Source organism: Myripristis murdjan, chromosome 8, assembly GCF_902150065.1.
Source record: "Myripristis murdjan chromosome 8, fMyrMur1.1, whole genome shotgun sequence".
In the NCBI taxonomy this organism is placed as follows: domain Eukaryota; kingdom Metazoa; phylum Chordata; class Actinopteri; order Holocentriformes; family Holocentridae; genus Myripristis; species Myripristis murdjan.
Window position 1 is genome coordinate 9,506,149 of NC_043987.1, and position 21,732 is coordinate 9,527,880.

The 21,732-nt window shown below is 39.2% G+C and overlaps 1 protein-coding gene across 2 annotated transcripts in view; it reads left to right on the top strand.

The window, feature by feature from the left end:
• The window catches only part of nsfa (N-ethylmaleimide-sensitive factor a), a 62,005-nt gene extending 40,794 nt beyond the window's left edge, over positions 1 to 21,211 (top strand). Inside the window, exons 10-21 of one of the 2 annotated variants that reach the window (XM_030057312.1) lie at positions 720 to 885; positions 4,171 to 4,245; positions 6,128 to 6,315; positions 7,713 to 7,808; positions 8,806 to 8,962; positions 9,895 to 10,028; positions 11,170 to 11,316; positions 13,633 to 13,767; positions 15,231 to 15,344; positions 17,727 to 17,782; positions 18,175 to 18,232; positions 19,956 to 21,211. In XM_030057312.1, coding sequence (XP_029913172.1) covers positions 720 to 885; positions 4,171 to 4,245; positions 6,128 to 6,315; positions 7,713 to 7,808; positions 8,806 to 8,962; positions 9,895 to 10,028; positions 11,170 to 11,316; positions 13,633 to 13,767; positions 15,231 to 15,344; positions 17,727 to 17,782; positions 18,175 to 18,205 — 1,299 coding nt within the window. In that variant the 3' untranslated portion in view covers positions 18,206 to 18,232; positions 19,956 to 21,211. The remainder of the gene's footprint in view (positions 1 to 719; positions 886 to 4,170; positions 4,246 to 6,127; positions 6,316 to 7,712; positions 7,809 to 8,805; positions 8,963 to 9,894; positions 10,029 to 11,169; positions 11,317 to 13,632; positions 13,768 to 15,230; positions 15,345 to 17,726; positions 17,783 to 18,174; positions 18,233 to 19,955) is intronic. The other variant, XM_030057313.1, reaches the window with a different exon arrangement.
• The last annotated feature ends 521 nt before the right edge of the window (positions 21,212 to 21,732 follow it).

The window sequence follows — 21,732 nt, forward strand, 5'->3', positions numbered from 1 at the left end:
TTTACTCTAATTACTGCAATAAGAAAAATGCTGCTGATTCATTAAATATTAGAAATTTGAAGAGATCAAATGATTGCTGAAATGAAAATTAAAGGCATAGCTATGGCAAGGTTCAGCATCCCTGCCTAAGTTCAATTTAACTTTTAGCAAACACCCATCAGATCAATTTTTGGTGTGACAAGCATTCCTGAAATTACAAATGGGCCATGAAATGAGTCTTTAGCTCGCCATTCCTCCTCCGCATCTCCCGCCTCTTAACTCTCTCTCCTCTCGTTGTTTTGTCCTCCCACGTTCCTCCTCAAGCCCCTCACCCGCCGCCTCTCTCTCTTCATCCTCAACTTCTTCGTTCAGTTTTCGGGGCTGTGAAATCTCCAACTTTGTACTCCTCCACTTCTTTTCTTTCCTTCCTTTGCCACCTACTCAAGCTCCCTTCCAATTTTCCTTCCATTTTTTTGGGAGGGGATTTTCTTTCCAGCTGTCTCTTGCTTTGTCCTCATTTCTTTATTGCTTTCCTCCCCCTTAAACTGATTCTCTTCCTCCCCTAACTCTCCTTCTGCCTTTTCTCTTTTGAATACGCTCATTATTCCCTCTCCTTTTCTATGAGACAATATGAGACAATACAGTGTGAAGGACACTTAAATCATTAAATAGCATACATTGCAAAGATATGACTAAAAATCGGCAGATGTGCTAAGTCCCTGTGCCTCACCCCTCTGCAGCTGGGAGCCAACAGCGGCCTCCACATCATCATCTTTGACGAGTTGGACGCCATCTGCAAGCAGAGAGGCACGGGCGCTAGCAGCACAGGCGTGCACGACACTGTGGTCAACCAGCTCCTGTCCAAGATTGACGGAGTGGAGCAGCTCAACAACATCCTGGTCATCGGTACGTCCCATTAGAGGAAGGTGGTTTATTCATCCCAGCTTTTCCACCTCTGCCCCAACAACATATCAGTCAGGTGTCAGCCTTTTGTTGTGGACAGTCATGTGATCCAGCTGAGCACAGCTACATAAAAACATCTGATAAACCCTGCCATGAAATTCATTTTGTTTTGTACATTTTATTCATTAATTTTTTAAATGATTCCCAATGATTCTCTCACTTTTGGTTAAATATGGCATCTGACCCTGCCTTAAAGCTGCTATATCCCCAAATTTCATTTGTCTGGGCTTCAGTGGAGAGTTTCACTCAACCATGATGGCCTACAAGTGTAAAAATTTGAGGAACATGCATACTGTTTTCTTTTTTCTTTTTTCTTTTTTTTTTTTCATTTTAGCAAAAACAAGAAAATGAAAACCCCAGATGTTTATACTTGTCAGTGTGTCAGATCTCAAGAATCATTTTCTCTCATTTTATTTAAGGGTTATAGTGGTTATAGTGTGACTCTTTTAATAAAGGAATTCTCCAACATTCTGGGCAGCATAGCCTTTTTATCCTCTTGCCCAGACTGACACAAGACGTTCAATACCATTTTCACCTCTGTATGTCTAGTGGTTCTGTTCCTATAGGTAGAATTTCATGTTAGACTCCCGAGGGGCCCATAGAGACAAGTAGAAAAAATCTGGAGAACATGCGTACTTAAAGGTTTTTGTAGTCTTTTTTTTTTTTTTTTTTTTTTTTGGCCAAAAAAGGGATAAATGTGATTTGGACTGAAAACATTAAATAAAAACTGATACATCATAAGGTATTGATAATTATTTAATATATTATCATTTCTACATTTATAAAGTGGTTATAAAGATGGTTGTAAATATATGTAACCATTTACATATTCATCAGGGTTCAGTAAAGGGTTAGAGATAGTTATAGATATTTCAGTAAATTTTCAAGTAGGCTACATAACATTTATAAATAAAGCAACAGTCATTTGTATATGTTTACTTATTTGTAAATAATTAACTTCCATTTATGAATGTGTTTGTAACTAGTGCACAAACATTTATATAAGGACAAATGATATTCTTTTATTTATTAATGCCTTGTGGGGCACCAAAAGCAAAACATCAGCCACTGACAGCTTCAATGCTGAAGTGAATGTTTTGGCAGCATTCAAAACCACAGAATAGCATTTTTTTTTCCCTGTTATTGATTGATTTATTTATTCATGTATTTTCAAACTTTATTTACCAAGGACAGCTTTTCCTGAGGATGCACTGGCTGTCCTTCATGCAGCTTCACACTCCAGTGGAGCCGCTCCGCTCCACTTGGAGGTCGAGCGCCTTATTCAAGGAGAGCTCCTTTAGAGAGCAGAGAGTGTTTATGTTTGTTTGAGCCGGTTCCACAGACGGGCAACCATCTGGTCACAGGCCTGCTTCACTGAGATTCCTGCTGCTCACTAAACTTATCACTAGTAATGTTACTGAAAGGAACCAAACCTCTTCTTTTTATGGTGGTAACTGGTAAAAAAAAAAAAAAAAGGTGCTGCTTGAGTCAGAGGACAGGTTAACTCCACATGTGAGTGCATTTAGGTTGACGCTGCATAACCTGATTGATTTGATAGTTGTCCTCTCCTCCGACCCCACTAGTTTGAAAGCTGACATGCTATAGGAGGAGAGCCACTGAAACTAGAGATACCTAGTCATGCTTTAATCAATACTACACACTCATTACTCTTTAATAGATATGACCCCTTAGTACCTGCTCCGCTGACACTAGATCCACCGGAGAGCTAAAGTTGCTCTCAGCTATAATCACAAGGTGCATCAGTTTGCAAGATGTAAACAAAGAATTTAAATTGTCTCCGCAGCTTGATGCCGCCTCACTACATTTCATCGGCGGCGCCATCAATTGCTGAGGAATTATCAGTTAATTTGCTCCCTGTTGTGGTGAAAAATGAATGATGTTTTCTTGGTTACTTGTGCCTTTGACAAACATGAAACCATGCGACCGTGGCAAATGAGATTTTAATTACCGAATTGGCAGTTAATGTGCCAAAATGCCACGTATTTCCAAAATGTGATTGGAATAATGCAGGTGGGATATCAATACGGCTCCATACTCCGCCGCTCTCCCCTGCAGCCATGATCGATATATTGAGGTATGCTGATGATTTATCAACAACTTCATTTTAAAGGTGCACAATGTAACAAGAACAAACAAGAACTAACCGTACAGGACTGCCTTTTTTTTTTTTTTTTTTTTTTTTTTGTTTTGCAGGTGAAACAAAATTCACAGCAACATACGAATGCAATCATGAATGATGATGAATAAATATATAAAATGAATAAATAAATAAAAATAAGTAAAAAACAATATCATATTATAAAAATAAATAAAAAATGAATAAACAAATAAATAAATAAAAACAAATAAATAAAATAAATAAACAATGAAGAATAATAGAATATTGAAAAGCTTTATATTTGATGTTTCATTCTAGTGACCAACTTCAGAATAACAGAACAAACAAATAGCACAAGTACTTGCAATACATGCAATACATAAGAGAATAAGAAGAATATAGCCTTAATACCACACTAAAAATACCACAGCCTAACATCAAGGAAAAACTTCTTAGTCCTTTGTATGTATACATAATGTAACACACAAATTCATAGTAGGGGTACATAGAATATAGATTTAGTGTACAAATAAGTCTTGACACTATATGTGGTCCACATTGTGGTGCTGAATTCATCATGGGGCTGCATATGGAATGAAGAGCGGCTATGGCATCACAATGAGAGGCATTATAGCTTAATTTACAGGTAGCCTCAGGTGCACAGTTTCACATTGTACATGTAAAGGTGTTGAGGCGTGATTTAAATGAGGAGCGAGACTCCACTGGCAAAACAAAACAAAACAAAACAAAAAAAACATGGAAAAAAGCATGTAATTTAGATCCGTGCAGACTCAGTCATCAGATTACATGCTTATTCGCCGCTTTTGTCAGTTGAGTCTAAAGGGTCTTCACTTAAATCGACCCTCGGCAATTCTGGATAGTGCACCTTTAATTATTTGTGTACATGTGATACGTAAGGCTGATATCTTCCGTTGCCCCTCGGCACTCCATGTACGTTCCCGTCGTCTTGTTCTCGACATGCCTCTGCACCGCCGTCACCATGATACATTTATTCCATTTAATGATTAATTCATGTGTGTCTGCAGCAATCACACAACTCTTATCTTACCCCTCCACTGTTTCCCCCTCTTTTTTCCTCTCCTCTCCAGGTATGACTAACAGGCCTGACCTGATAGACGATGCCCTGATGAGACCCGGCAGGTTTGAGGTCAAGATGGAAATAGGTAAGAACCACAGTGGGACATTTGCAAAGACCGGCGCTAACTACCATGAGTTTTGCACCACGTTGTATCTGTGGACATGGTCAAATTAGCAGCTTGTGTGCTATAAACCAGCATAAAAATGAATACAGCTGAAATTTGCCTCATTAACATATGGCTGTCATAATAAACACCAGCTTTGCACGGCATGCTTCTGTCAGAAAACAGCTTGGCATCACCAGCAAATGAACAAAGACGAGAGGTTAACAGCAGCAGACTTGGAGGACAAACTCACTGATACACTGCACACTGAAATGTGTAATGTCGGTATAGTTAAGAGTCACTTCTTAAAGTCAAAGGAAGACTTGGCACAAAATGCTAGTAGACCTGTCTTTATAGTGTCTCTCTCGCTCTCGCTAGCACAAAGACTTCAACATAAATGGCTCAGCTTTATGCTCAAATTTAAGTTCAAATTTAAGTTTCTCATGGCATGAACTTATTTTCTAAGGATTGGAACTCTTTCTTGTGCATTACCAAACTACTAATAGTAGGCGAGACCAGACACCAGACACCAGACATGGACGGTTATAACGCCTAGAATCCCTCCAATCAGAAACAAGCTCTTTCTGTGCTCAGGTAGATTGTCTCATTGCTTACAACAAAGGAGCCACATTTGAAACTCCCAGAGAAAATGATCACTTACCTGTTTTTAGTATTGTTTATTTTTTTGAGGAAAGATAGAACTTTCCTATCAGATGTATTTTTTGGATACTGTCCTGAGATCAAATGTCTAGGAATCCAAAGAAGTGTTATGAGAATCACTGTTTTCTAAGCTGAAAATAGAAATGACTAACGTGTCAAACGAGCAGTCAGGCCAGTTCACACGAGGTGAAACATGGCTGGTGATGCTGGGATATTCATAACGCCTTTTTAAAACCGTCTCAAGTACTTTCATTTATATTTTAAAGGGGTGGATGCTATATTGGATGTCTATATTAAACGCGGCCAAACTGCCTCTTTGTCTTAACAAGCGTTAAAAATATTTGAAAAAGCATTAAAAATCCTATAAATAATATATGAATTCATATATTCATAAAAAGTGTGTTCTACCCATTTCTTGCAATATAATTTGATGGCAACGCCTTTATTGTATAATTATTTTAAAAGATATGAATAGTCACAATTATGTGATTGTGAAGAATGCTAAATAATCTTTTTCATTTTGAGTGTTTGATTGATTAATTATGATTATTTTGGACATATTGTAACAGTGGCGTGATGGTACTTAAATCAGTTTTTGCAACCTGCACAGATTTCATAAAACCACTTCAATATATTGTTTCAATGGCTGACATATTGAAGTTTATAATATAGAAAACTGTCTCTTTTAGTGTAAATTGTTTTTGTTTGTATGTTTCCTCTGTTGTTGAGTGTATGGCTTACGATGTCCATATTCATGATAACAAATATATATATATTTTATTTAACAAATGGCAAAGTTAGGCATGGGTTTTGTTTACCATTCTTTAATGGGATGAAAATTCATTTGAAATTTAAAAATTTTGCATATGAATCGCATAGTGATACATATCAAGATAAAAAAAAAAAACATTAATAAAATACTGATACATATTTGAACCAGATTTGATGCAGATCATCTGTCAGCTGAATAAATGAAGGCTTCACTTTCTTCACATGATGCCTCTTGACCAAACCAACCCTGTAGAGATCTGATATGGATTTTGCCCACATTTTTCATTCTTTGCTTTCTCAACCTCTATTGTTGCTCCACTCTTTTCTCTTTTTCTTTCATGATCATTCTCACCTTCTCCCCCAACGCCCTCTACTTTTCCCTATACCCTTCCTCCACACACACACACACACACACACACACACACACACACAGGTCTCCCTGATGAGAAGGGTCGCGTCCAGATCCTGACCATCCACACCAACAAGATGAGAGGCTTCGGCCTGCTCGCTCCTGATGTCAACATCAAAGAACTGGCAGCTGAGACCAAGAACTACAGCGGTGCAGAGCTGGAGGGGCTGGTCAGGGCTGCCCAGTCCACCGCCATGAACCGACACATCAAGGTCAGTCACCAGCCAATCACACAAGACCAGCATCATCATACTGAGCCATAAATTAACATAGCAAAGTCAATGGAACAGCTCGGGCGTCTTGAATATTGATGTTTGACTTCCCAGATAAATCTGTTTTGGGATCAGAATAGCCATTCGCCTTCCAGTAATTATCATTCATTTAATCTGTAATGCACTTTTTCGTCAAGTTAATTCTCAATTGCTAAAGGAGAAGTGAAAACACAGCAATAAGAGGTGGAATCGCTGCCAAGCCAGTGAGTTTAAAAAAAACTCTTTTTGCATTAAGGAAAAGATATAAGCTTGTTCTGTCCTTTAGGCCCCAGGCCTGGGCTGTATGTCTTTATGACTTTAATTTCTAAGCAACATAAAAACACAGGAAACAACAGACAAACAAATTAAGATAATTCAAGAAAATACAATTTTCTTTATTATTTGTCTGTTGTTTCCTATGCTTTTATGTTGCTCATAGTCGACAAGAAGGAATACTTGAAAATGCCTAGGATTGTTTTTTTTTTTTTTTTTTTTTTTTTTTTAAATTTTTATTTTATTTCCTCCTGAAGATTTTACTTTGTCTTTGCTCTATAATACATATTCCTCCCCTCCCAGGGCCGTACATTATTATTTTAATTGTGTTAGGATTAGGGTTAGTTATTAGAGTCGAACTGAATCCTCTCCTGACTGACATGTCCTGCTGTCACGTCAGACACACATGGGCAAGGCTCGCAGATGTGTTGTCTCTTTAGCTTTGGATCATTTCGGTGTCGGGTCACTGCTGTGGGGACGAAGCCTTGCATCTTCAAGTCACCAGCTCGCCTCAACACCGCGGAGCGATGAATGAGTGTTTGTGAGATAGAGAGAGTTATTATAGCTTTGTATGTTTCATTAGTTTTTACTTTTGTTTCTTTTTTAATTTCTGTTTTTTATTCAGTTTAATCTCAGTTAGTTTCCAGAGTGGGAGTGCTTGTTTCATTTTAGTTTTTATTGTTTCAAAATGTTTCATTTTAGTTTAGTTATTATTAGTTTCAGTATTAGTTTTAGTTTTTTTTTTTTTTTTTTTTTTTTAATCCTAATGCAAGGGATATTTGTCAGAATAGGTATTCCAATCCAAAGCTTTGAGAAGGCAGTTCTCCCAGTCATATTGGCATCCTAGTCTCACTAAAACACCAGCACCAAGGCCTCCTCATGCTGGTTGTGCTGACAAATGTGACCAAACTGACAAAGACTAAAACTAAAGACATTTTCTATTTTTATTTTATTTTGGTTCATTTTTTAATAGAACAATACCATTTAAGTTTTTATTTATTTATTTTTTGTACCTAGTTTTGGTTTTTCCTGTAGTTTTAGTTAAGTCTGATAATCTTGGTGTGTGTGTGTGTGTGTTTCCCCAGGCTACATCCACAGTGGAAGTGGACATGGAGCGGGCAGAGAAGCTGCAGGTCAGCCGAGATGACTTCATGGGATCTCTCAACAACGACATCAAACCAGTACGTACAGTTTCTGTATGGGCTCTCTCTTCCTCAGGGCAGAACATCTCCACATGTACAACACTTTGACCTCCGTGTACAACCAAAGCTCTTCCATAGAACATTAAGGTTTTTTCTACAAAAAAGCCCATGGATTCACATATTTTATTTATGCCAGTTTCTTGTGATAAGTTAATTTTATTTGTTATCTCAAGATTTTGAGTTAAGTATGTCATTATTGCAAGATAACAAATTGATGTCATTGTTTTCCTGATAACGGGATCATTTTCATGAGATCTCAAGACGATGAAACATTGTTTTCCCAAGATAAAGACATAATTAATCTCAGATCTTGATAAAGCAACGTGCACACATGTCATCATTTCACCAGTTCATACAAACACCAATTTAAAATAGAACTTGCACAAAAGCACAGTGCAAGTGTAGAAGACGGCTTGCGTACATCTGCGTTCAGGGCTTCCTGAAGGCGTGTAAGGCATGTCGAGTGTTGGCTTGCACATTTCACTCATTATCTAGGCAAAGCAGAGTATTGCTTTCAAGAAAATCACTCTCAGTCACTTGGGAAACAAACATGATGTCATAAATAACTCCACATATCAAGAAAACAAAAGTAACTGGCTATCATGGGGAAACAAAGGAAATTAAATTGGTGAATCCATGAGCTTTTTGGGCTTCCATAGTGTTCACCCTATTTGAGGAAAAGAAAATTTGAGTTTTTGATGTGCTTAAGAAGATGTAGTCTCAGGGATGCTCATATGATAATATTTAGTGATTCCAGAACTGTCTTGTACTGTAGACTGGCATATGAACAGTGAGAAGTGTGAAATTCTTATACATTCCCTCATTGGGCTAACCTCTAGTCAATGAAATAATGGTGAAATTAAAACATTCCTTTTCTGGGGAACCCTGCAATCCACCCAGACCCCAGGTTGAGAACCGCTGCCTTAGACCAAAGACAAAAAGCGAATAAAATCAAAGAAAACTCTGTTCTCTGCAGGCGTTTGGTACGAACCAGGAGGATTACGCCAGCTACATCATGAACGGCATCATCAAGTGGGGCGATCCCGTCACCCACGTCCTGGATGACGGGGAGCTGCTGGTGCAGCAGACCAAGAACAGCGACCGCACACCGCTGGTGGCTGTGTTACTGGAGGGTAAGACGATAAACAAACACTTAACACACACACTCACACGCTGTAAAACACCCACACACTCGCAGCTGTGTTACTGAACTTTGGCTGAAGAAACATTCAGAAAAGTAATTACTTGCAAACTCACATGTTAAATGTTATATTTATACACTCTAAATTAAATCCAGGGTTCCCATCTTGGTCATGATATAAAATTCCACGACGTTTTCATAATTTTCCATAACTAGGTTGGAGTGCAGCAGTGACCTAAACACTTTTTTTCTTCTTCTTCTTCCTCTTCCTGGCTTGTTAATGTTGTTTTTCACCTCATAAAAGTTGTAAATGACTAAACAGTCTGGTTTCTGTGGAGAAAAAAAGCTGAAAACTACCATCTAATCTGCAATGAAGCAGTAAAATTCTGGTGTGAAGTGGACATTTCTAAAATGTGCTTATATTTCCTGATATTTCCAGATTATTGATCAGTTTCCTGATTTTCCCTGTCTTGACTACACCTCTGATCAGTGGGAACACTGTAAATATTAATTTTCAGATCACTTAAACAGAAAAACAGAAAAATACATTGAAAACATTAAATGCCAGTGGTTCCTTGAGGCTGATGGCACTCAGAATATAAAGACTGTATTTTTAACTACAGAGCTTAGTTGCGCACACGCACACAAATAGTTCATTGTAACCTTGTACAGTTATTGAAGAAATCCCCCTTCAAGCATTAATTCTGCTTCAATCACGCACTTCTACTGCAGGAAGTGGTTTGTCAAACGGTCAGCGGATAGTTTTGTCAAACAGTTCGAATCAAAGTGGAACAACTCTTTCATCTGTTGCTTCTTGCTCTTTCATACTGCCCCTCATCCAACCATCACCACTCCATACACACACACACACACACACACTCACACACACACATACACACATACACACACACACTCTCTTCCCAGGTCCACCCCACAGTGGAAAGACAGCCTTGGCAGCTAAAATTGCAGAGGACTCTCAGTTCCCCTTCATCAAGATCTGCTCCCCAGACAAGATGATTGGACACTCCGAGATTTCCAAGTGCCAGGCAATCAAAAAGGTGGGTAGCCTTTATTTTATTTTTAAACCCCCACCCTCCCTTTTTTTTTTTTTTTTTTTTTTTCAAATAGGCTGACAAAGATCACATTTTTATTCAGGGCAGTGGCCTCTGGAATTATTTATTCTGTTAAACCCTTTCTTTTCCACTATCCTGAATGCACATGGGTTTTGACTATGGTTATTTTATTCCAATTTAAGAATTTTTATTTAAATTTGTTGAATTTTAAACTCGAATTTTAACAGCAACAAAGAATGTAACTCTAACTGTAAGTGTGGGTGAATATGGACAATGATAGCTGTTTTGCTACTATGTGCTGGCAAAAACCACGCCAGTAAGATATGGATTTGGATTAGTTAGTTAGTTAGTTAGTTAGTTAGTTAGTTAGTTAGTTAGTTAGTTAGATTAGTTTACTGCAGAGTATGGATGGAGGAGAAGAAGAGGGAAGAAGGGAAGTAGGGATGAGGTTCAAGGGATGGAGGGATGTGTGTGAGGGATGAAGGGATGGCAGGATGAGGGTGAGGGATGAAAGGAACTAGGGATGAGGGTTAAGGGATGAGAGATGGGTGTGAGGGATGAGGGGAAGCAGGGAAGAGGGTCAAGGGATGAAGGGATGAAGGGATGAAGGGATGGGAGTGAAGGGATGGAGGGATGGAGGATGAGGGTTGAGGAATGAAGGAATGAGGGAAAAAATCAGGGTTGAGGACAGGTGGATGGATAGATGGAGTATGTTGATGGACCAGGGGAGGCGAGAGTTGAGCCCCCAGTGGTTCCTGTATTCAAACAATGGAGACAGAGGAGAAAAGGGTTTTTTCGGAGGGAGAGATGTACAAACTGAGACAAAAGGGAAAGGAGCAAATAAGGTGTGCCTAAATACTTTTTGCACAGTAATGGGATGTGCTCTAGACATGGTCTTTGTTCCCAAACGTAGCTATAAAACTTCTATCTGGGGTCTATAAATGCCACTGTCTCCCACCTTCCTTCCCTCAATTGCTGTCTTCTCTCCTCCTTATCCTTCAATAATTTCCATCATCCCTCCATCCTCCATCCTACCCTATTCCTTCCTTCCTCTCTTCCTCCCCTTTACATTTGCCTCCTGCTTTCCCTCTTTCTTCCACATCTGCCTCTCCCCTCCCCATCTCAGGTATTTGATGATGCCTACAAGTCCCAGCTCAGCTGCGTGGTGGTGGACGACATCGAGCGTCTGCTGGACTACGTCCCCATCGGCCCCCGTTTCTCCAACCTGGTGCTGCAGGCTCTGCTGGTGCTGCTGAAGAAACCTCCACCCAAGGTCAGGAGATACTCATATTTAATCATACTGTGCCTTATTCCAAGCCATCTATAATGACTGCAACAGCAGAGTGAGCAAAGTAGCATGACAGTTATGTAATCATTAATTATCAGCACCATATTGGAATCAGTCCACGACTGGTTACCACTGAGTTCTCATTACTTTTTCAGTTACTTCGTTTTTGGTTTTGTTTTGCAATTAAAGGTGCACTGCGCAAAACTGAGGGTTGATTCAAGTAAAATCAGTTAACACTGGCAAACAACATAGAACAAGTATTTAATTTATCATTGAGGCAAGCCAACAATGAGAATCATTTACATGGAATCGTAAAATGTTGTTCTTATTCCATGTTTATTGTCAGTTGAGTCTAAACAGTCCTCACTTCAACTGTACATACTGTACCTTTAGTATACTATTATGATATCAGTGTGTATGGCCACATATTCTGCTATTGTCCAACGTCCAAAGTATCATTCAGCTTATCGGCTGGCAGTGCTGATAAAGTGCCTGTATCATCTTTTCAAAACCGAGCCAATCCAGTACAAATCAACTTAATCAAGCGCAGGTGCTCCAGCTGCCGTCTCAGATACAGATACATTAACTAGCACTACATGTAAGATCATCTTTGTACAAGTGGAGTGACCCACACAGTGCTGCTTACTGTGAACCTGCTGTTTCATCAACATATTTACATCGCCCTATGCTATTCTACTTTCAAATCTCAACTCTCCATTAAATAATATCTGTTAATGTTGCCTGGTTGGTCGATGGTATTTTCACTCTGGTAGATTTGAGATGCTTCACCATCTTTGCAATAGTTCGCTGCCGGGAACGAAAAGTATGGATTTTTAGTTTTAAACTGATGATTTGGGTTTTTACCCATATTATGCATGGGCATTTCCAACAAATTGCAATTCAGTATTCAGGGAGAAAACTGGCCACTTGTGAGAATTTTTTCAGCTTCACCCATCCGTTATGGAGGGAGGAAGCAGGCACCATTCTCTGGTGGTAGATCAGATTTTTATCAGAGGTAACAATGACATATGGTTTTTAAGCATTCTTAAATGACTACGTTGAACAGTGTTTTTTTTTTTTGTTTGTTTGTTTGTTTGTTTTTTTTACATTGTTTACAGTTTGTATTTATTGTGTTTACTGTGTCCATTTCCTCCTTCGAAAAACTTAAGCAAATGCGAATGCTGAACATGCCAAACTCACATGACAGCACAAGCTCTCGTGGTGTTGTCCCATGGCAACACCAACACCACCTGGTACTAACAGGGATTTTTAAAAGAGACGACAATAATCAGATAAACTACTTGACCTTTTACAATTTTTTAACTCTTCAAAAATTCCAAAATTATGACCCATCCCCAACCCATATAGTGGTATTTGTTGTTCCATGTTAGTGTAATAGATCCTGCTAGAAAGACTGGCCAGCTTCCCTGTCATGAGAACTGGGACTGTTCTCCAAAATGAATGACGTGGATCTGGAACAACAAACAACATGATTTCAAGCGACGAACTAAAGCTGAAAACTTGTTTGAAAGGATCCACTGCACTTTCTTTCTTAAATCTGCCACTGTGTCACTATGCAGTGGGGCTACAGCCCAGATTCATCCACCTGACTAGTGTGTTTATGTAAATCAACATGGGACAAAGCATTTTGGGTTGCCGAATGCGTGTTGTTTGCTGGGCCAAGTACACTTCATTCATTTTGGATAAGAACAGTCCTGGCCAAGCGCTCGTTCTCACGACAGGAAAGGAGCTGACAGGTCAGACTTGGAGGATCTACCACACTTATATGGATTAGCAACTACCACTGTATGAGTAGGTATCTCATTAAATAGAGCCACAGAAACTGGAATGATAGGTTTGTGAGCTCACAGCTACCTAACCCTAACCGTGTGAATCTTCTCATCAAAAAATCAGCTGCACAACAAAGTTATCAGTGCTAATTAAACTATAAAAGTGTAAAGATCAGTATCTTGACAGAACTGTAATCAGTCCAAACCCATCAGAGTCAATTGAACACTTGAGATAGTTTTAACAGCCACTCCAGTGTAATAAACAGTCCAATCAACTCTCACAAGCTGTAAATAATTGTCACTGGCAAACCAGCTTATCAGCAGTTGAAGATTTGGACAAAAGATATGAACAAAAAGCAGGAAGAAAAATACAATGGAAACAAAAAGCACAAAATGGACATTATATTTAGAGTATATTCGTATTTCTCTCTCTCTCTCTCTCTCTCTCTCTCTCTCTCTCTCTCTCTCTCTCTCTCTCTCTCTCTCTCTCTCTCTCTCTCTGTCCCTGCAGGGTCGGAAGCTGCTGATCATCGGTACCACCAGTCGGAAGGACGTCCTGCAGGAGATGGAGATGTTAGACGCCTTCAGCACCACCATTCACATCCCCAACATCTCTACTGGGGAGCAGCTAGTCGATGCCCTGGAGGTATGAACACACACACACACACACACACAAACAGACACACACATACACACACACATGCACACACACACATTCTTGGACGCTTGAAGGGAAATGTGCTCTGGACTGTGCGCAGACACACATGCAAGGACACACACAAAGAAACTGCAGTCAAATTCACACACAGACACGCACACACAGACACACACACACACACACACACACACACACACACATGCAGACACGCAAACATGTGCATCTAGTGAATTATGAATTATGCATAACCACCTCCCTATCCCCAAGAATGCACACACGAGCATACAAACAAAGTACGGGCCAAGGCTCTGTAACCTTGGTATTTTGTGCTGGTCCTTGAAAAAAAAAAAAACTTAAAGTAAATGCACTAAAATGAAAGTACTGGCGAGATTTAAAATGCCTTAATTACAAATGTAAGAGGTGCAAAAATAAATAATTTTTAATAAAGAACAGGGTTATTAGCACTACTACTTTTTTTGTTTGTTTTGTTCCTATTGTCTGCTTTGCTAAACACAATCCATGGTCTTTAATAATTTACTTCACATGGTACTTTTCCTCATACAAACTGTTTACAGTCTCAGGACATTATTCAGCTGCACAAGCCTCAGTAATCATGTCGTCAGTTGTCTCTGGATTGTTAGGTAGCATTTTTTGGTTTTCCACATCAAAAAATAGATCCTCTGTGGGAGAAAGAAATAGGGTTTTCCTGATTTCTTCAAAATACTTTATGACATTGGGATGTTTGTGTATGAAAAAAAAAAATAAATAAAAATCACACATTTCTTAAACCTAAGCGCAATTGATGTAGTTTTAAAAAACAAATTCCTGATGGCAAAGTTGTTAGGCAATCATGATGACCTACTGCACATGACCAGAACTGCAGAGACTCTTTTCTTCTTAATTCTTTTGTTTTCACCCCTGAGCAAACAGAACAAACGGTAGCTAGCGATATTTTTTATGTCTGAGCAGCAAGCTAGAATGAGTTGTAAATTTTGCGGGCAAAGTCTGTTACAGAACAGCCAGCCATGTACTCAGTGTGTGCCACAGTGTTATTGTTTCTTAGCAAAATAGTTGTTTGAGTTGGAAAGCAGCAGCAGAATTCAGTGGATCCGGTCCAATTTAAGAGAAAACTGTGCAGATAAAAACGTCCAAGTTTTAAACGCCAACTTAAATCACAGACTGTGACAGGAATGATTATGTGAAAACCCCATGGATTTTCCCCAAAGAGAAAAAGTGTTTGATCCAGAATTCCAGATCTGAAGTCAATGTTTCGTCTGACTTCTGAGGCTTATTCAGCTGGAAACAGGCTGGTTGTACAAGCTGTGTTACATTATTTTGGGGTTTTAAATTGGTCGTAACTTCCAGCCAGCATCAAAAATGTCCTAAAAAACGTCGAATCTGTCATTTTGAAAGCCGCAGATGCCGTGGTAACGTCTTTGCTGTCTGTCTAGCTGCTGGGGAGCTTCACAGAGAAGGAGCGGGCCAACATCGCGCATCAGATGAAAGGGAAGCGTGTCTGGATCGGCATCAAGAAACTCCTCATGCTCATCGAGATGTCCCTGCAGGTACAGCTGCAGACTCACTGAAGAAGGGATAGTAGTGACAGCGAGCAGCAAGTCTTAAAAGCTCAAGACATAAGCTGTGGCAAATCTGACAGGCACATATGACAATTGATAGTGCATAGAGAAATGAAGAAAAAAGGAAGTTGGTATTAACATGCTATCGACTACACATTCAAAATTTCCCATCCAAAACAAGCAGGTTAGGTTTTAGGTTGTTGCTAAAACATAACTTGCCACATATTGTGCATATTTGCTAGCAGGTCTTGATGACATGCTAGAGAGCTTTTAGGTGATGTAACTCAGCCTCTGGTGGCCATACCTCAGTCCTGTAAAAATCCTGGACATCCAATCGATGACTAACAAGGACACAGTGTTATTGGTGTCAAGCACCGCTCTTTATTTGCACCCACGCTCTGCTAGGGTTTATATGTAAAAGCTTTAGATTTTTATTTGTTTTTTCTTTGTTTTCTGGGGGAAGTAAAAATTGCTATGGAAGAAGCGTAATAGCCAAGGTTGCAGCTGCATCAGTGACCATCAGCAGGCAAATGGAGCATAAGTATAGACCTTTAAATTAATGAAATTTTCATGCAGGTTGATAGGGAAAAGACAATTAATTGGGCTACCATTTATGTACAACACATATTTAACCTTTTTATTATGACAAGTGAACCCACCTGGGCTGCTGTCGTTTGCCGTGGGACGCGGATTGTCAAGCACAAAGTTCTGCTGGAAGCTCCAGTGCTTTTTTTTTTTTTTGCATAAAACTAATCTGAAAACCCACATAAAATGCAGCACCATGATTTATTTCAACGAGTCAAGACACACATCCAGGGAGCACAGATTTGTAACGCTGGCATCTGTGGAGATGTGTGCATCAGGAGGCGGACTGACATAAATAACTATGCCAAGGCATAAATAACTACCTGATAAAATAACTGAACACCTGCGCACATGGTCAACTTAATAGCGCAATATTAGATGTATTTTAGATACATGTGGGATTAAACTTGTTACCTGAATGACCGGGTGTGCTCCATAACCTGACTGTAACACGCTGGCTTTGACCCAGCAGCATATATTCCAGCTAGAGATTGTCATTGGATTACCATCACAATGCTTGCAGAAACACAAAGATGCTTTTTCAGTTTTTGAAGTGCCAATAATGGTTCATTTACTTTTACCACACCTGTAGCTACCTGTGCCTCTGTGAGGGAGTGAATTTCACCTGAGCTCATAGAGGTGCTTCGCTCAAAATAAAATAATAATAATAATAATACTCACATTATAGTGAGCCATATAGGGAAAGTCAACCATGAAATTTTTGATGCATCCTCTATTTCCTATTAATCTATTCTATCATTGTTAATTTTAATAAGTACTTTACATGTAAATAAGCGTATGACCCTTTTTATTGAGTCAGTGGTGCATAATGTCACAAAAATGGTCTTTTCAATGATGACTTCTCATCATCTCATCTCATCTCATCTCATCTCTTGGCTACATGGTGATACCTGAAATGTGTCAGAGCATGCCTTTCTGAAACAGATTAAACCAATGGAAATCATTCTCTAACTGGAATGTATTTGATTGGGTTACATTCCATTTGGGAAAATACCAAAGAACATACTTGAAGAGGTCGGCTAAATGCATGCAAACCTCAAAACCGCTCAGTATCTGGGACATTTTTTGTCCTGCAATGAAATTCATTTTTCCGGGACAGATAAGCAAAATCCAGGAAAAACCTGGACGGTTGTCAGTCCTCTTTTAGAGAATTGAATAAACATGGTTAATTTCTGTACCATCTGTACCATCATTTCACCACTGATGCGCCTGACTGATTTTGTCATACTACCTGGTCGGGTAGCCATAGCTAAGTAAAGAAGCCAAAAATGAAACTGTTTACAATTCAAACTGTATCCGTCCACCCTAAAATGGTACATTTAACTACTGTGAATGAAGATCTAATCAGTGATGTGATGACATGTGCAATTTCAAAAATGCTTATGTATCATTGTCATGTGGTCATGCTCAGGCAGAAGCCAGTGCAGACAGGAAACTTTTTGTTGTTGTAGCATGGACATTGCCTCCGAGCATTTAGATGTACAGAGCAGTTCCCTGTGTCCCACAAAGCTAAATCTGGAAACAAATATACCTTATCAGATTTGACATATGGCACTCCTGGATCTCCACCTACACAATTTTGTTCTTGTCCGTTATCTCTTTGTTACCTCCATGAGGGTGCTGGCTGCTGTTGCTAGGAGACGTGTGACGCAACAGCATGGGCTTTATATTGACTTTTACATATTTGGTTGTTTCCACTGTCAACAGACTGTGACTAAATGTGTCTGTGTCTGTCTGTCTCTCTCGCTCTCTCTATGCCTCCAGATGGATCAGGAATACAGAGTGACCAAGTTTCTGTCTCTGCTCAGAGACGAGGGGGCGTGAGTACAGCCGCTCAGAACCAATCACCTCCACTGTCATGGCTCAGCCACCCAATAATTTCCTTTCCTATTTCTCATCCTCATCCTTGTTTCTTTACTTCATTATCATCCTGTCATTTTGTTTATTTGACCATAGGACCCTCTCTACACACAGACACACATTTCAACTCAGTTACCTGTCATCATTTCCATAAACATGATTGACAGAATACACATAAAATGTGGCTCAGCATTGTCACAAAGGAATATTTATTTATTTATTTAATAATTTAGTCTCATACTTCCAGACTACACACATGCAGTAGATGTGCTGGTTTTGCAGACAAAGGCTACCAGTTAGTGAATTCTTCTCACCAAACTGACTTTTAATGGCTTTATTTTGCAATCACCAGGGTGAATGAAGGCGATCAAATCCGAATTTAAGCCATCGGTCACTCTCGCTGTTCACTGGTAAGGTCAACAACAAAGTGATGAGGCTAGTGGCTAGGCTAGAAGTGAAAAACAACACTTGTAGTTCAACCCTGTCTCCTAAAAATTATGTTCCCATCAAACCAAACTGCATTCTTAATTATGTTTAGGGGTAAAGGTGTTTCGCCATGGATTACATTTGTTTCTGACGCGTCAAAAGTACATTTGTAATCAACATAACTTGTGTACCCCGCGACCCTAGTGAGGATAAGCGGTTTAGAAGATGAATGAATGAATGATAACTTGTGTATCATGTCATGTGGCATTTTAGCCAGTTTTGTTACTTTAGCCACCAAAAGTACTTGCTTAAGCGTAGGCAAAGGTGAGGTTTAGACATAAAAACTACTTGCTTAAGGTTAGGCAAAGGTTAGGTTTAGACATAAAAACTACTTGGTTAAGGTTAGGCAAAGATTAGGTTTAGACATAAAAACTAATTGGTTAAGGTAAAGGAAAGGTTGGGTTTGGGCATAAAAAACACTTGATTAAGGTTTGTGCTGGACTCAAACTCAGATATAAGTCCACTGTTTGACCCATCTGCCAACCCCACCTACATTCTTGTGCAACCATGAAACTAAGGGATTACAAACTTGCTATACATTGCAAACAAACGTAATCCCTAACAAAGATATGTTCCCCTCAAAACAAAAGTGAGAATGCAGTTTCACTGTATGAGAACAAAATTTTTAGGGGACAGGGCTCTGTAGTTAGCTATTTAGCTATTAGCGTGGAATCAATACACCTATTTTCCATGCTAATTTAGGCTCTTGATTGCAGTAGCATTGGTAGCTCTATCAAATTAATGATTTCATTTTGTTTTAGTCTCTGTACTTCTTGTTGTATCTCTTTATCACACTTTAAACACTGAGAGTACAAAATATTAGGATCCCTTTCCTAATATTGAGTTGCACATCCTTCCACACAATCCATGTTTCACTCATCACAGTTCTTAAAAAAAAAAACAAAAATCTTTATCCTGTCTCCTCCCTTCCTTCTGGATTTCCCTGTCATGACTGAAATGGGTATTGCAGATTAATTTATGATATTTTGTATACTCAGTGTATCTTCTATGGTGTGAACTCAGCACCAGCCCTCCACCATTTCCTTTCATCCCTCTTAACAGCTGCTTTGATTTAATATGACTTTCACAATACTTTATGTCACATGACACTGCAGATGTCATGCAGCAGTGCATTTTTTTTTTTTTTTTATCATCCCTGACCTTTATTCTCCTGTCCAGACAAGTTTTATGACTCATAGCACTGGAGTTGATAAGTAGCCAGTTCTGTATGGCTTTATGATTGTTCAGTATATTTTAACTTTTACAGCTTGAATATCACAAGACTGCCATTCAGCACGACTGTAATATATACTCTGAGCAAACTTTATGTGGATGGAGCATGCACATATTAAGCAGCAAAAAAACTGTGTTACACCCCATATGCAGGATCGAGAGTGCAAATGCTACCACAGGACAATGTGAAAGGGTTCCACACTGTGGTTTTCTTCTTGTTTTATAGCCCGTTAAATCCTGCTCGTCGTTTTTTGTTTCGCTCCAGACACGGCCCCGCATTGTGCTGGTGTTGTGTGAGTACTCCAGGGCCGGCGAAGGGTTCTTCATCCATCGGCAGTCTTTCTTGGGTGGGAGAAAAACGCAACATAGCTCACGTAAAAACTGAAAAACGTCCTCCCTTTCTGTTTTTTCTAGTGATCGCAGCTTCTATGAGTAGAGGGCTTTGGAAGAATGGAGGAGGCTGTCATCACATCACCAACAGGCCACCATGAGAAAGAGGAGGAAGTGGCGGAGAGAGGGAAAAAAAAGAAGAAATCCGTCTCCCATCATCTATCCAGCTGTCTGTTCACCCAGTGATCCATCCATCCGTCTATATCTATCTATCTATACACCCTTTCAAAGAGAAGAATACACGGTTCCTATAATCACAGCATGTCTCAGTAGCCACAGCTATGCCCAGCATCACCGTCCTTCCTCCTCCTCATCTTCATCATGACCAACAACACTTACTGACATATCACAGAAAAATTGTACGGGGAATTGTACTGTTAAAAAAACATCTGTCGTCTGTAAAGAAGTTGCAATAGGGGACCGCAAAAAAGTGCTGTCTTGTGCATCGTGTGTAAAACAAAATGGAAAAAAAATATATATTGCCATGTATGTTTTTAGCTTCACGTATTTGTTGTATTTGTTGCATATCTCTCGTCCCGCTTGGGGTAGTTATCGTTAGTACAATATGTATACTCGGAAACAGGAACAATATATGTGGTATACATACAAAAATGACACGAATCCTCAAGCCGTTTGAATATTAAGATGTCAATCTATGAGAGGCTTTTAGTGAGTTATGTAGTGGATGTTCAAAAAGCTGTTTAATGTGTAAATGTAAGCCCTTTAAATGTATGTTATTTATTTCTTGTACATAGTATATATATTTAAAAAACACTATATCATGAAAGTTATTTAAATATCAGTCTCAAACTATGATCAGTATGATTTTCCCTTCCCATAGCTCTGGAGATGTTGACTTCACCAGGTGACTTCAGTAGTGAAAGTAAATGTTGGATCGTTGGCCTGTCTGTCTGTGTAGCGTACAGTACAGTTCAGTCTAGCTGGTGTGTGTAGGTATGGCATCATCAGTGTTTCAGAAAAAAAAAATCAGCACTTTTGACATGGAAACAATGAAAAAAAACCTTTAGTACTTATCACATCCGTTCTTCATGCGAGCTTGTGTTAGCTTGTGTGGGAAACTAAATTCTGCATGTGTCCATTGTGCGTGTGTGTGGGTGGATGGATGAATGTGTGTGTGTGTGGATGAACGTGTGAGCATGCGACAGTGTGTTCAAATGTGTGAGTGCGCATGTGAAACCAGGTTTAGTCAGTTGGTGTGATTTGTGGGTTTTTCTCATGTCATGTGTTCAGTGCTCGTTGTCCAAAGCTTTTTTTTTTTTTTTTTTTGTTCTGACCATTGACAATGTGTGTGTGTGGGTATCTATCAACATGCAGATATATTATTGCAATAAAAAGCACAGATGCACAGGTAAAAGAAACATCTATGTCTCTGTCTCGTCTCATTTATGGCTCGATAGATAGATAGACAGATAGATAGATAGATAGATAGATAGATAGATAGTGACTATGTGTGCTCTTAATTACTGTGCAGTAGTGCTGTCCCGAGCCATCTGGGGGCCCAAGGCATAATAATAATAATAAGAAGAAGAAGAATGATAGAAATTGGGGGTGTGGGGAGGAGGGGGGTGGGGGGTTTACCATGGATAGATAGTATAATATAATTTTACATTTATCATACTGTGTATAATTTTAGTTTTTTTTTTTTTTTTTTTCAGTTTTGATAATTGGATAATTTTTACAATTTCCAATTGTGTACCTTTTTTTTTCTAATTTGGGGGTAATTTCTTGCTAATTTCCTTGTCACGATTTCTCCTTCGTTTTTGAAAGAAAGCAAGTGAAA